At 42.9% G+C, this 15,075-nt stretch overlaps 1 protein-coding gene across 2 annotated transcripts in view; it reads right to left on the bottom strand.

The window, feature by feature from the left end:
• Positions 1 to 5,470: 5,470 nt before the first annotated feature.
• Positions 5,471 to 15,075, bottom strand: part of FNBP1L (formin binding protein 1 like) — a 106,409-nt gene continuing 96,804 nt past the window's right edge. The window contains exons 11-15 of one of the 2 annotated variants that reach the window (XM_047785278.1): positions 13,455 to 13,587; positions 12,972 to 13,066; positions 10,481 to 10,629; positions 8,934 to 9,092; positions 5,471 to 7,701 (exon numbers count right to left, since the gene is read on the bottom strand). In XM_047785278.1, the coding sequence (XP_047641234.1) occupies positions 7,694 to 7,701; positions 8,934 to 9,092; positions 10,481 to 10,629; positions 12,972 to 13,066; positions 13,455 to 13,587 (544 nt within the window). In that variant the 3' untranslated portion in view covers positions 5,471 to 7,693. Of the gene's footprint in view, positions 9,093 to 10,480; positions 10,630 to 12,971; positions 13,067 to 13,454; positions 13,588 to 15,075 lie in introns of both variants that reach the window. The other variant, XM_047785277.1, reaches the window with a different exon arrangement.

The following is a 15,075-nucleotide window of genomic DNA, read 5'->3' on the forward strand; positions in this document are numbered from 1 at the left end:
TTAACGAATCCGACTAGGAACCATGAGGTTGTGGGTTCGGTCCCTGGCCTTGCTCAGCGGGTAAAGGATCTGGTGTTGCTGTGGCTGTGGTGTAGGCCGGCAGCTGCAGCTCCGATTAGACCCCTAGCCTGGGAACCTCCATGTGCTGCAGGAGCGGCCCTAGAAAAGACAAAGAAAAAAAAAAAAAGGACCTACCTGTGGAAGGCAAAATCATAACACTTTCAGAAGAAAATACAGGAGAGGATCTTTCTTACTTTGAATCAAAGGGGAATTTCTTAAACTAGACAGGTAAGCGTTAAATATGAAAGGCTGATCACTCCACATTAAAAGGAACTTCTATTCTCCAAAAGAGAACACAAAGGGAAAGGACTGAAAGCTATTAGCAACACACAAAGGGGTGACAAGCAGCCTCCCAGCAGACCCCAGCTGCCCCTGCCGTGACGCTCGCACCCCGTGCTGTGCCCTCCCACGTGCACCACGGTTGGTGTGCATCCCCGAGTGGGAGGAGGTGCTGGTACTCATCTGAGATGAGGTCAGAAGACGCTGCAGATTCCGTCTGGAGTTCTCCTCTCTTGAATCAGTCACTGGGAAAAGCAAGAGGCCACGGTGTGAAGAGGGCCACGCGGCAGGGACCTGAGGCCCCGCACCACGTGAGTGATGGTGGACGTGGACCCTCTCTGGCCCGAGTCAAAGCTTTGAGACGGTTGCAACCCTGGTCAAGAGCTTGACTGCAATCTCCTGAGAAACTCCAAGCCAGAGTCACCTGCTGTGTTCCACAGCAAGCGATAACCATTACACCCTTCCTACAAAAAGAACACCCACGAATAGATATAGAAAGACAACCAGCCAGAGGAAAAAAATGGGCAAAAGACATAAATAGGCTTTTCACACAAGAGGAAACATATACAGGAAATAAGATGTTCAACTTCATCAATAATCAAGAAAAAGCAAATTAAAGAGTTCCCGTTGTGGCTCAGTGGTTAACGAACCTGACAAGCATCCATGAGGATGCAGGTTCAATCCCTGGCCTCACTCAGTGGGTTAAGGATCTGGCGTTGCTGTGGCTGTGGTGTAGGCCGGCAGCTACAGCTCCGATTCGACCCCTAGCCTGGGAACCTCCATATGCCGCCAGTGCAGCCCTAAGAGTCAAAAGGACAAAAAAAAAGAAAAATTAAGACTACAGTGAAATGCTACTTTATAACCATTAAACTGTAAACAAAATTTTTTTTGAACTTTTGCTCCTAAATTGTTGACCGGGACATGGAACATAAATAATGCTCTACACAACTTGGAGGTGTGGAAAAATGTTGCATTTTTAAGGGGAAATCGAAAAACTGAATTAAACCGAAGGTAGTTCTAACCCGTTAGCTCATCCCTAGGTATAGATCTTAAAGAACCATCAGTGAATGCGCACATGGATGTGCATAAGAACACTGTTTACACCAGCGAAGTTCAGGAAATAGTCCAAGTGTCCAACAGGAGAAGGGATGAATTCTGTGTCTTGATGTAATGGAGCACCCTACACAGCAAAATGAACTATGCCTTAACCTGGATAAATCTGAGAATACTGATGAGTGAAAAAGAAATCTTGGAAGATACCATGTAATATTCTAAATATTTAACAGTGGGATGTTAATAATACATAAACCAATGTGTAAAACAGTCCCCTTTATTCTTTAAATAAATTACATAATTAAACAGCTTATCAAGTGATAAAAGTAACACAAATCAGGAGTTCCCGTCGTGGCTCAGCATTAAAACCCGGCCAGTGGGATTTCCCGTTGTGGAGCAGTGGAAACGAATCTGACTAGTATCCATGAGGATTCGGGTTCCATCCCTGGCCTCGCTCAGTGGGTTAAGGATCCGGGCTTGCCGTAAGCTGCGGTATAAGTTGCAGATGCAGCTCAGATCCCACGTGGCTATGGCTGTGGCATAGCCCAGAGGCTACTGCTCCAAGTCAACCCCTAGCCTGCTAACCTCCATATGCTGCACTAAAAAGACAAAAAAAAAAAAAAGGAACCCGATTGGTATCCATGAGGATTCGGGTTGGATCCCTGGCCTCGCTCAGTGGGTTAAGGATCCGGCACTGCCACAAGCTGTGGCCATAGGTCACAGATTCAGTTCAGATTTCACGTTGCTGTTGCTGGTGGCATAAGCCAGCAGTTGCAGCTTTGATTCAACCCCTAGCCTGAGCACTTACATATGCCATGGGTGTGGCAATGCAATGGGGAAAAAAAAAAAAAAAAAAAAGCACATGTCACCAATCCCTAAGAACTTCCAAATAACTTGATTAAATACCTGGGTTGGTATTATTTTTTTGACGTGGCTGTCACCAGCTAAACAATCCCTCCATGAGTTAATACAGGGCTGCAAACTCGGGGATTTCCCCATCAGTTGCTAGTTATTAATTTGCTAATGTGCTGTCTGGCACCTGAAGAGCTAGGACACGCAGCTGACCCGTCTCACCTCACTGGACAGAACAGTACCATCTGGACGTGGGCTACATGCCAAGAGCCAGTGGCAGGAGCTCCCAGTTAGAGGAAAGACAGCGGAGAAAGTGGGGAAGAGGGAGGAAGGTGGGTGGGGATTGATGCTCTTGGTTGTCAGCACTGGGACCTTGTGTTTCACGTCTGTCTCATTCCACACCCAAGACTGTGTCACCAACACTGGCCAACCAGGAAAGCAGCAATGAATGACTAGCGCTGGTTACAGGGCAGGACAAAGGAGAAGGCGAAGAGAGTAAACACTGAGCAGGTCTACTGGCGCTTCCAAGGGCCCTGAGACCAAGGAGCTTCACGTGCCCAGGAAGTGAGAGGACAGGGGGACCTGTAGAGCAGGGGTCATGCTGTCACTTAGCATACACACTCTCTGGGGATTAAACAAAGGCTGGTAGTGCCACCAGAACTGAGACGTGTCTTCTCTCCATCCCAGAGCAGGATGGAGAGGCATTTCTTTGGAGGATTAAACAGGTCTTCCTCAGCTTAGTTGGCCAGGTCACTCTCCGGTTCAATAAATCCCCCAAGGCCTGAAATAACAGTACGTTTACAGTAACAAGCACTGCAGCTTTGTTCCCAGAGCTCAAACAGAAGTGTCATGTGTCATTTCTGAGATGTATCACATATGCTGAAACTTAATTAACTTGTTCTACTACTTTTCAGATTTTTTTACCAACCAGTAAGGAAATACCTCAATATATAGCATTAATTGTAGCAGGATCAGCCGTTCCCATCATGGCTCAGCAGAAACGAATCTGACTGGCATCCATGAGGATGTGGGTTTGATCCCTCGCCTCGCTCAGCAGGTTAAGGATATGGCATTGCCGTGAGCTGTGGTGTAGGTCGCAGGTGCCGCTTGGATCTGGCGTTGCTGTGACTGTGGTATAGGCCGGGAGCTGTAGCTCTGATTCAACCCCTAGCCTGGGAAGTTCCATACGCTGTGGGTGCAGCCCTAAAAAAGACAGAAAAAAAATTTTTTTTTAAAGTTGTGGTGGTAACAGCCCTGCTCATAACAGAGTATGACACCATCTTTCCAGAGCTCAAGACCATGGATGGAGTTCTTCTATTGTGCTAAAGGTTAGGATCTAGCATATTCACTGCAGTGGCTCGGATAGCTGCTGTGGGGAGGGGTTCAATCCCTAACTCAGGATCTTTCACATGTTGCAGGTGCAGCCAAAACCAACAAAAAAACATGGAAAGCTCATCGGTTTAGAAAAAATATTCATGTGGCAAAATGGCAAAGAAAAAAAAAAAGCAACAATACATATAAAATTCAGGATAGGAGGTCCCATTAAGGCTCAGCAAGTTACGAACCCAACAGCGTCTCCGTGAGGATGCTGGTTCAATCCTTGGCCTTGCTCAGTGGGTTAAGGATCTGACATTCCCGCAAGCTGCAGGGGAGGTGGCAGATATGGCTTGGATTAGACATTGCTGTGGCTGTGGTGCAGGCCAGCAGCTACAGCTCCAATTTGGCCCCTGCCTGGGAACTTCCATATGCTGTAGGTGCAGCCGTAAAAAAAAAAATTAAATAAATAAAATAAAATCAGGATCTTGATTATCTTTGAAGGCGATAATTTCCTATTTTTTAAGTTGATAGGCGTCTGTTTATTTCACCACAGTTCCTAACGTTCACATCTTCCACTAGAGCGCTCCTCCGGGGTTCTGCTTGGGGTTTACCGAGTCAGCTCACCACGAGCTCCCATCCTCCACAACAATGCCATCACGGTCTCCCAAAAATGAGTAAGAGCCCCTGTCAGTTACCGCAACTGTGCTGAAATCAAGACAATAATGCATACATAGTTCCCCGTTTGTACTTTAAAAAAAGAAAGGAGGCGAGTTTGATGTGAATTATTTTTAGGTCAGTCGCCCACTACACTTTCTCCTAAACCTCCTTTAAAAGGCTGACAAGATTATCAAGTACTCTCAAGAGGCGTCAAACGTCCCAGAATTTACTCTTCGAAATTTGTATTTCCCATACCCCAATCTTTTGGCATCTCTATTTTCTACAGTTTCTTAGATTACAGACAGTGACTAAGAGACATATTTGATCCCAGGTATATGAGCTCAATGAAGTAAGTTTGGTGTTTTTTGCAGTATCTTCTCACCGGAACTAATTAACAGCTTCTTCACAAAGAAAAAAATCTATCCTTTTCACCGAGTCTGAAGATCCCTTTCCTCTTCACATTGTTATGAGGATGTTATCTTTCCCTGCCACGTGGGATTTGACGCCCCTGATCTCAGTTCAGACAGTAAAAGTCCTTTTCATTGTTGAGTTTTTTGGCTGACACTGTTTTCCTGCTATTTCCCCTTGTGTGTGTCCCTAGTTCCAGTCTTGGATGGATCTCTAAATTTTCGTACCAACACTTGGAACCCATCTTGTTTGGGATCGACCCTAAGTTTTCTTCCCTTTTAGTGTTTCTAGAAGACTAGTCAAAGTTCCATACTTGCCATTTTAAAAAGATGAATCTCCTGGAACTGATTTCCTCAAGTCACAGCTGTGACATTAACTGTGGCCATCTTCCTTCTCCGTGTTTCGAGATGGCACGGAGACACTCTCTGACCGATCGGGAACCCAAGCAGCAGCACAGGAAACGCCGACCAGCCAGAGGCTAGAGGGAGCTATGCAGTAAAGGGACGATTCTGATGGATGCGCAGGGTAGGACAGTGTAAAATCGAAGCACGTGTGACCCAGCAACTGTAGAAGAAACATTCTACAAAGTCCCAACTCTTACCTCGATTTAAACTCGCTCTAAAGAAAGTTATTTTTTTCCCTTCAGGAAAGCTTGAGAGAAATTAAAACCAGAAGAAAAATTTTGAAACTCCTTTGCAAAACGGTGGCCCAACACAGATGCCCAAGCACGGAGGGGACCCGGTCACCTGCTTTGCGTGACCCGGGACTTAGGATGAGCACATTCAGGAACAAAACCATCACATCTCTTTCGTTCACACGGCAGTAAGAGATAACTCTACACAGCTTAACCGACCATGAAAAGATTGTTTTATTCCATGAAAATATTCTCAACAGAGAACACTATCTCAAACAGAGCATTTACATTAGGAAATCAATGTGGGCACAAAGAGTAAAAATTACTGAAAAACTAAAGATTTCTTTTGGACAATTCACATGTTCAAAATTTAAGAATGATTTAAACTGTGCAAGTACAAATGTCTTTCCTACGTGATAAACAGGTTGCACTATCCCACATGAAGGAACTGCCTCCTACGGAAGCAAATCCTGCTTCAAGGAAAACAAACAGTAGCTTGAGAAGAACAGTCAGTCCTCACAAGAAAGCCTTAAACTTTGCCCTCTGTGGCTGTCAGACCACAGACCCACAAGCCCTGCACGCTTTGTACAGACGCCTGCACGGTCAGGTCACATTTCCTCTTCACTGCTAACCTTTAAAATAAAAACAGCACTGGATTTTAAAACTACCGTACGTAGTCTGTCAGTATTGAATAATGTCACATTATATAAATAACCCTGTAACGAGAATTAAAATCTAAAACGTCCTAGCTTACTAGCCTTAAGGGTCATACACTCTATGTCGGCTGTGTAACGGGGCGAACTTGATCTTACGAAGGCGTCACCTTCCACGCAACGTCATTCGTCTTTAGTATAACTGGCAGTACGATTCAAACAACACTGGGGAACATTATTAAAGCAGTCACACAGCTTCTAAAATATTGCTTAAAATCCAACAATACACAGACCATTTCACGTTCTCTTTCTTCCTTCAGAACAGTAAAGAACCAAATTAATGAAGCTTCCATGTTACAAATATCCCCCCGCCCCCAACCCCTCCTCATTAACCACCACTAAGAAACCAGTTAGGATACAAGTCATGAACAGAAGCACAAATGCGAGCCGGGACAACAGGAGCAATAGGAGCACTAAGGACGATTATATTTACAAGTATAAACATACAGAAATTCCCATTTTACAAGTAAAAGTGCACATAGATCATTACAAAGTTTCACTAAATTTTATCTGGTTCAAACAAAATCATCACTTGGAAGCAGACTATCACTATAATAATTAAATGAGAACAGGGTAACCCCAAATTAAAAAACAGTGGGGGGAGAGGACCACAAAACTCATGAAAACACTGAGTAAAATGGACTTGGACACATCTTTAGTTTGATGCAGAAATTTGAAGATGCACCATCAAACACGGTAGAGCTCTAAGAGCCACCTACCGAGGTTGGGTCGGCAGCCGCGGCAGCTCTGCCGAGTTCAAGGAGGTCGCACTGAGCTGACACACGAAGCCCTTTGTGGGATACTGAGCGGTAGTGTTGGCCATCAACAGATGCAGGCACTCTAGTTTAAGGCAGCGTTTGAATGGAAGCAGCTGACTTCTGACGCCAGTCCTCGGTCTTGAGGGGTGCGGATCCTCTGGGTTTATCATGCCAGGATTTCAGTGCTAACTACAGAGTCTTCCCAGACTGAGGTGCCAAAGGTGTATCACGTTTCAAAGAGCTCCTTCAACCGGGCTGTAGGCTAGAGCAGAGATGGTTCTTTTTCCGGTCATAAACACTTCGGGTTCACAACTACGTCTTCACAATGCCCAAACTGGAATGTTCTGCAGTGGGGAAGTTACAGCAGCGCACACAAACACTACGATGGGAACATTCGTGCTGGAGGTGTCTGACAGAGTGATGAGTGCTACAAGTGTAAAACAAAACAAAAGCTTCGACAGGAACAAGGGATCTTAAAGGCATGCCTGAAAAATCTAAACTCCATCCCTCTAGACATGCAGGGGGGTGTTAGCAAGCACAGAGGTGGCACGGGCAGACGCTGACAAATGGCAAGGACTCTAACAGACAATGGGTCGAGAAGCCAATCGAGAGAGAGCTGGGACGGAGGCGGTCCTGTTGGGACAGCCAGCTGTTAAGACAGACTGAATGACAGCTCTGCACTCTTTCTGATTTGGACATCAGAAAAATAAACGGGGAAAAAAAGGTGTCTTTTTTCCTTTTACGTGAGCAACTGTAAATGACGAATTTAAGGGTTGGCATTATAATGATTGTTTTTAACAACGTATGGAAATGCTAATGAAGTTAGTAAAAAATAATCATGTCTGCATGCACTCATGCAACTTGCTTCTCTCTCTCTCCACGCCTGACACCTCTCCTCCCTCCCCCAAAGCAGCTGCATGTAACCTCCTTCCACATCTGGCCCACTTCCTCAGAAACCCTCTTCAGGAACCTGCAGTCCAGGAGGAAAAAGAAAAGAACAATTACTGAAGACCTTTGGTAAGGCCAAAAGAGGCGTCCAGCGCACATGTCTCTAAAATCATTTCATAGCCAGCTATTAAAAGCACCGGAAAATGTTGGAACACGAGCAAAATTAAGGACCCGTCTCTAACGGCGTCCTCCCTTTGCACAACTAGCCTGCACAATTCTGGATGGCTCGGGGTTTCCAACAAATGCATATTAAAATTAACTGGGAACAAAAACTATGCTAATGACCGGTGATTCAGCTAAAACTAGCAAAGGCCCTCCCTCAGTGATGGTACAGATACATTCCTCCAACCCAGTGAGTCAAAAAAAGTCATTTTCCTTTCAAAGTAAAATGTGCCAGTACTTCCCCTCCATGAAAGATTCCCTCTATCTTTATTTAGAATCCACTTTTCTACATCTAATTGCCAGAGGCTAGTGTCACTAAAGCGGTATTTCTCAAGGAAAAACACAAGCATTAACTTGGAAGAAAGCTTGTACATTACTGAAAATTACTAGAAAACCTGAAAATACTCTCAGATCTTTAAAAAAGAGTCATTTCCTTCACTTCAGAGCTAGACCAGGCTGGTTTATTTTGCATGTCTCTTGATGAGCCTGCACTTCTTCTAGAACAGATTATGTGCTAGGTGCCTGTTCTCTTCCTAAGATGAAAATGACTCTATTTTTATCTGATTAGCCAACCATTATTACTTTTTTTTTTGCCTAGAACCCACAGCTGCAAATTCAAACTCCTTGGACCACATCACTCTTCTGCGCAGCTGCTTTTTCGTGCAGGCATTTCAGAGCAGTTTTACTTTATCTGAATTCACTACATCACAGTGTTTCCTGAAGCAGAGTGTGGGGTGGGGAGCTTTCTGTCTATGGATTCCTGCCCAATAGATCAAATAATCTGACCTATAAGGCAGAAAAACACAAACCCTTCACACAGACTTAAGCAGGACATAAAGCAAAAGGCATCAATTAAAAGCTTCACAGCAACATCACTCAAACGGTAAAGCATCACGAGAACAGCTTCTTGCGGTAATGTTCACATCTCTAAGATCGAGCCTACACTCAGCTCAGAGTCGACAACAAAGCTTGGATGCTCTTTAAGGTGTCTCACGTTTTCCCACCCACTGGATGTGTTTTCACTTTATGTTCTCGTTCCTACGCCATACATGCTACAGGCTGCCTGGTTAGTTTAGATGTAAGTTACTGCACCTTTACTGTTTCTCTCTAGAGTTACGTCTATGTATGACGTGGGCACGTAGCCCTCTTCGCCGTTCTGTCTCCGGGCTCTTGTCCATCCATCACCTTTGTCCTCCTCAATAATGTACAGAACTTCGCCTTCTTTCATTGCCAGAGTACCTTCATTATGTCCTAAACGAGAGTTTCCACAGCACAAGCATAATTGAAGGACAGCAATAATTCTGAATAAAAGTTACAAATATAACACAAAACAACCCGAAACGCTACCTGAATTCAATGAACTACAAGCTCACTGACTCTCACTACCAATGCCCCCATGATGCTCTGGAGTTTACCCAACACCTTCCGACACGCATCTCACCTGACTGCACACCAACCCCGTGGGGCTGGTATTAACATCGGCACACGGAACACAGCAAGTGTCTGAGCTACAGCCACACTGTATGATTTGACAGGGCATGCTGACTCCAACTCCCTGCCCAAATTGGAGTGGCATTGCTATCTAGAAAATTCATGAAGTTTAGATCAGGAAAGCAGTAACAAGACAGTGAAGAGGACTGGAAGAAAGAAGGCAAGAACATACGCGGAAGAGAGAGCAGAGGAGGGTACAGGTTCACCTCTGGTGATGGGAGGAACAGAAGCAGAATGATCAGAGCCACAAAGCACAACTTCCTCATCAGCCTCACGGCTCTTTCCTCCCAGTCCCTCAACCACACCCAACCTACTGAGCAGTAAGGATGCTCACAAATGACTCTTCATTTAACACAGGCTCAACTGCTCCCTTACTCTCTGTAGTACAACACAGCACGATCTGATTTAAAATTCTTTTTCTCGGAATGAAGAGTAACTACTCAAGTTAAAAATCAGTGCAATGGATGGGTGGGGCAGGACCTTCAACCAAGTGCCATTTTATACCAACTCTGTGAAGATGTCACTCTGCTCCTCTGGGAAACGAAGGGAAGAATTTTTCAAAGTCAAAGAGAGGAAAGGATGACGAAAAACCTGAGAGAGGGGGCCACGACGGCTTCCCACCTCACAGGCTTCGTTCTCCAGCTGTCACAGGGGAAGGGCTGGCGTAATCAGGAGCTACCACATGCTCTCCTTCCCGCTACTCAAAGTACGACCTCCTGAGTCAGGATAGGGTGGTGCCACTCAGCTATGCCAGCTGCCTCATCTCTTAATGTCAGCAGTCACAAGGAAGAGCACGAGGTGACAGCTACCAGCCTTCCGCTTTGTGGGCTGAGCTACATGCTCAAGCGGCCTCAATGCTGCTAAGCACATGAGTAAGGTCTCTGTGGGAAATCCTCTATCAACTGAAGTTGATAATTAAATAATCCTCTTTATTAGGATGCTGATCACATAGGTCATTTTCTTTCAATGTCAGGTATGGAAGAAAAATCTCTATGTAGTACAGTTAAAAACATTCATGCTGAGAAACTGAGATTATAACTTTCTGGGAATCATGGTTTTCTTATTTAGCTATAAAGACACACGTGCATGACTCGGTGTACGCAGCCTCTAAGGAACCAACTTTGTCAAATATCTTAAGAAAATCATACCATCAAAAGGGTAGATAGCTTTGCAGTGTCCAATAGCAGGCAAGGGGTCATCATCTTCAAATTCGTCATCAAACTCACTGTGGTGGCCGTGCTGCTGGGGGGGCCCACGGACCTCTTGGTTTGCATCGTCAGTGTAACTTCCCTCAGGACTGTAAAACAAAACCATCTCTGATCAAGTATTACAAACATGAGAACCTTTCGAAATTATCTACACGCTGACCTCCTCAGGATCAATCAGAGAGTCCAATATCAATGACAGTTTCAAATTAAGCCTTTTGTTTCTTCAATGTTGATATATATATATAATCTTCTAATTTGAAATGCTTCTTTGTTGAATTTCCTAAAATTAAAAGATTACAGTGTTCTAGGCTCCTAGCATCTATTCAGTAAGTATGTCTCATTATCACTAGATCCAAATATAAAATGGAAAAATGCCATGGACACTGGCTTTTACCATCCCAGATTCATCACCCCTCTTTTTGGAAAAGAACCCTAAAATTTCTTGGAGCCTGCTCAGCTCACAGGCTTCAGGTGGAGTCCCTCTGTCCTGGATCCAGAGGTCCACCACAGCAGAGAACTTGTATGACCAGAGTGAACAGTCACTAGTAGGCACGTAACCCAGTAAGACAGAAGAGATGCACAGAGATGTGTGCTTGGGATTGCTGAAAGTGAAGTTCCCTTCCTCTTCCCCTGGACTTAAACCTGGAGAACTATGAGTCTAGAGCTTTGGAAGATCACCATAGAGCCTTAAATGAAGCCAACGAAGCAGAAGGCAGAACTTTGAGGGGGAGAAAAATGGAGTCCTGAAGATATCATCTGAGTTTCTGGATCAAGCTCTCCCTGAAGGCAGCCAATAAAATTCCTTTTCAGTTTAAGCCAGGATAAGTATTCATTCTGTCACTGAAGACCAAAAGACTCCTAATAAAATTAATTTCCAATTAATCATGTTAACAGGGAAATTACTAAGAAAATCCAAAGGTGTTTTTTTTTCTTTAAAACTTCTTAATTCAAACAGAGAAAAACGTTAATAATTTTGCTAAAGAATCAAATCACTAATAAGATTTTAATAACAGGAAAATTCATACAGTTAGACTCAGCAGCACTTTCAGGATGCCTGGAAGCCAAGTTCTCAATAACACAAACCAGACAGATTATTTTAATCTAGATTTTACCTCCTAACAAAAACCACTGTATCTTTGAGTATCTCTTGATATATTACGGGTATATACTCATTCAAAAAGTGATAATCAAGAGAAAGAGAAGAGGAGAAGGAAAAATTAACTTTTTTTTTTTTTTGGCTATTTCTTTGGGCCGCTCCCACGGCATATGTAGGTTCCCAGGCTAGGGGTCTTATCGGAGCTGCAGCCACCGGCCTACGCCAGAGCCACAGCAACGCGGGATCCGAGCCTCGTCTGCAACCTACACCACAGCTCATGGCAACGCTGGATCCTTAACCCACTGAGCAAGGGCAGGGACCGAACCTGCAACCTCATGCTTCCTAGTCGGATTCGTTAACCACTGCGCCACGATGGGAACTCCAGAATTAATATTTTAAGGCACATACTATTACCAGGTTATTTTATTAAAGTACTTTATGTACATTATTTCATTTATCAATAACAAGTCTGTATAGTAGGTATTTTAAGCTTTATTTTATATTTTAAGAAACTAAAATTCAGGGAGCATCAAAAATGAATTTGCAGAGTTCTTGTTGTGGCTCAGCAGATTAGGAACTGGACATAGTGTCCATGAGAATGAGGGTTCGATTCCTGACCTCACTCAGTGGGTTAAGGATCCAGCGTTGCTGCAAACCGCGGCATAGGTCACAGATTCGACTTCAGTTCGACCCCTAGCCCAGGAACTTCGATAAGCCACAAGTGTAGTCATAAAAAGGAAAAAAAAAAGAAGTTGCTCAAATTACAATGTAATTAGGTAGTAAACCAAGATTTGATACTAGATCTCTCAAATTCCTCTTTAACATGAATTCTCATTTGTTGCATTTTATGATGAGGGGGCAAAATACTGCTCAAAGGGAGAAAATGTCACAAATGGTATGAAAGTATGGCAACTTACAAAATGCCTTTTGGAAGCTCCAATTCAATCTAAAAATACGCATTTTTTTCCTTTGCAAAACTCTGAGCAATTTGACAGGTTTTTGTTTGTTTGTGTTTGGTTTTGGCACTAACTACCCAACTTCATCTAAATCTTAAGGAAATCTTTGCAGGCCTGAGGAGCCTATGTTTCCAGACTAAAACTTCAAGAATCTTCCAAATTCCTACTTCTGTTTTTAGATGTATGACAAACTAGAACTGAGCAGCAATGTGAAATCTCACACTTCACCAGTGGCTACTGTAAAGAAACAGAAAATTTAGGTTCAAAGATTGAGTTATTAAAAGCCAAGCTTGTTAAATCAGGAAAACAGAGACGTTAGAACACAAAGCAAGAAAAGTGTGGAAAAGAAGAAATACAAATAAAATGCAAAAAAAATAACCTTTCTCGTCCCTGCGTTACAAGGTGATTTATGTCACTGCTATGCCTTCTGTCTCCTCTTCCGCCTGTTTTGCCTTCAACTTCAGAGAGCCAAGCCTTCGGGAGAAAATAAGTAAAACTGAGCTCAATAAATATATTTGAAAGCTCCTAAGATGCTCCACATTTAAAATGTGCTTTGAGTCTTCATGATTATGTAATTCTTAAGAGAAGGGAAACCTTTATTCCAATCTGGTCAATGATCAACTTTACATCTGATTTTGAAAATAGTATAAATATTGAGTTTTACGTAAAATTTTAAATAAGGAGAAAAAAGTCAATGAAGGACTAATTCTAATGATTATATACCAAATGACAACTTACTTTCAGATCATAAACCGTAACATTAAATAAATATTTGAAGATAAATTCTAGCAAAAACCAACCTATCATAGTGAAGTTTATAAAAAGGAATTTATCTTAGACAACTGCTAAATAACAAATCTACCTCATTTTTGTGGATTTCCATTCGCAGGCGGTCAATGTTATTCATGGTCTCTGCTAATTTAGGCTGCAAACTCCCTGGATCCCCCATTTGCGGATTTTTCTCATACACATCTTTCATTTTGTTGAGTGCTTCTCTGAAAGTAAGAAAGTAACCACGAAATTAAATATTCACTTCACATGTTCCAGATAAAAGAGTTTCATTTGATTCTGGGGACTTATATGCACCCTACTCTTAAAAGAGTCCTATCTGAGTTTAAGCAAACATGGCCTGATTAAAGCCCACCTGCACAAAGTCGATAATGTGTATGTTTAGTAATTTATGGAGACAGTCTTTTAAAACATTCAGAATTTTTAAAAAAGATTTCCTAATGTCTTGCTTCCTCAATGAGATTACATAGATTTAATCAAAGCTGGAAGAATATTCCTCAATATTCTCACCATATCCCAGAGCAAACTCATTATATCCCATCTAGACACACTATTCTCCTGGTGTTGCTTCACCCACGTTTACAGCATCACCGGCCTCCCCGGCTCCTCTAGGCCATCGTTAACTTGCCCATCTCCCTCTAAATTCAAGTCCTTTTCACTCCTCTGATATCACTACAGATTCGGATGCCTCAGTAAGTTCTCCTTTCTCCTAACACTTGACATTACTAACACTCCTTAACACGTTTTTCTTTCTTGATCTCCTTGAGGTTACATTTTCCTTTCCCTTCCCTTCACCTCTACTGTCTCATTATCTCCCTCACTGGCTCCTTCTTCTTTTGTTCAGTGTGTTACATAAATTGACAGATTTCTTATCCTATCCTATAGTTCTTCTTCTTAAGGATGGCTCTCTTATGGCTTTGTTTTGTCTGTTTTTGTTTGTTTGTTTTTTCTATTTTATGGCCATGTCTGCAGCATACGGAAGTTCTTAGGCCAGGAACTGAATTCAAGCCACAGGTGTGGCAACACCAGCTGCTTTAACCCGCTGTGCAGGGCTGGGGATCAAACCCACACCTCTGCAGTGACCCAAGCCACTGCAGTGGGATTCTTAACCCACTGTGCCACTGCAGGAACTCTGTTTTTTCCAGTTCTATTAATACATAATTGACTGTTATAATATCCTCTATCTTCAGATGATTCTCAAATCTGAAACTCCAGTCCTCTTTCTTTCAAAGTTCCAGATACTCTGAAGAAGTGTCTTTTTGTGGTCTATTTAGGGCCATGTTTTTTTTGGGGGGGGGGGGGGGAGGTTGTTTGTCTTCATTTTTGTGGTCTTTTTGGGTGATTTTTCTGTTTAAAATAGCTACTAAGCAATGGTGCTTAAAGTGCTACTCTCTAGAGTTCCTAAGTGCAAGAAAACTGTGAGGTGCCTTATGGAGAAAATACATGTGCCAGGTGAGCTTTGCTCAGGCACAAATTTTAGTGCTATTGGCCCTGAGTTCAAAGTTGATGAACCAATGATAATATTAAATAATGTGTCCTTAAATACAAAATTTAAGACAAGGTTAGATATAAATCAGTTAACAAAAATGTTGTATACAGCGGCAACGGGAACCTAAACCTTTATTTCCCATTTCAGTATTCACCAATTCAGTGTTCACAGTGACATTATAGAACATAACTACTGCAAATAATGA

The sequence above is a fragment of the Phacochoerus africanus genome, chromosome 6, assembly GCF_016906955.1.
Source record: "Phacochoerus africanus isolate WHEZ1 chromosome 6, ROS_Pafr_v1, whole genome shotgun sequence".
In the NCBI taxonomy this organism is placed as follows: domain Eukaryota; kingdom Metazoa; phylum Chordata; class Mammalia; order Artiodactyla; family Suidae; genus Phacochoerus; species Phacochoerus africanus.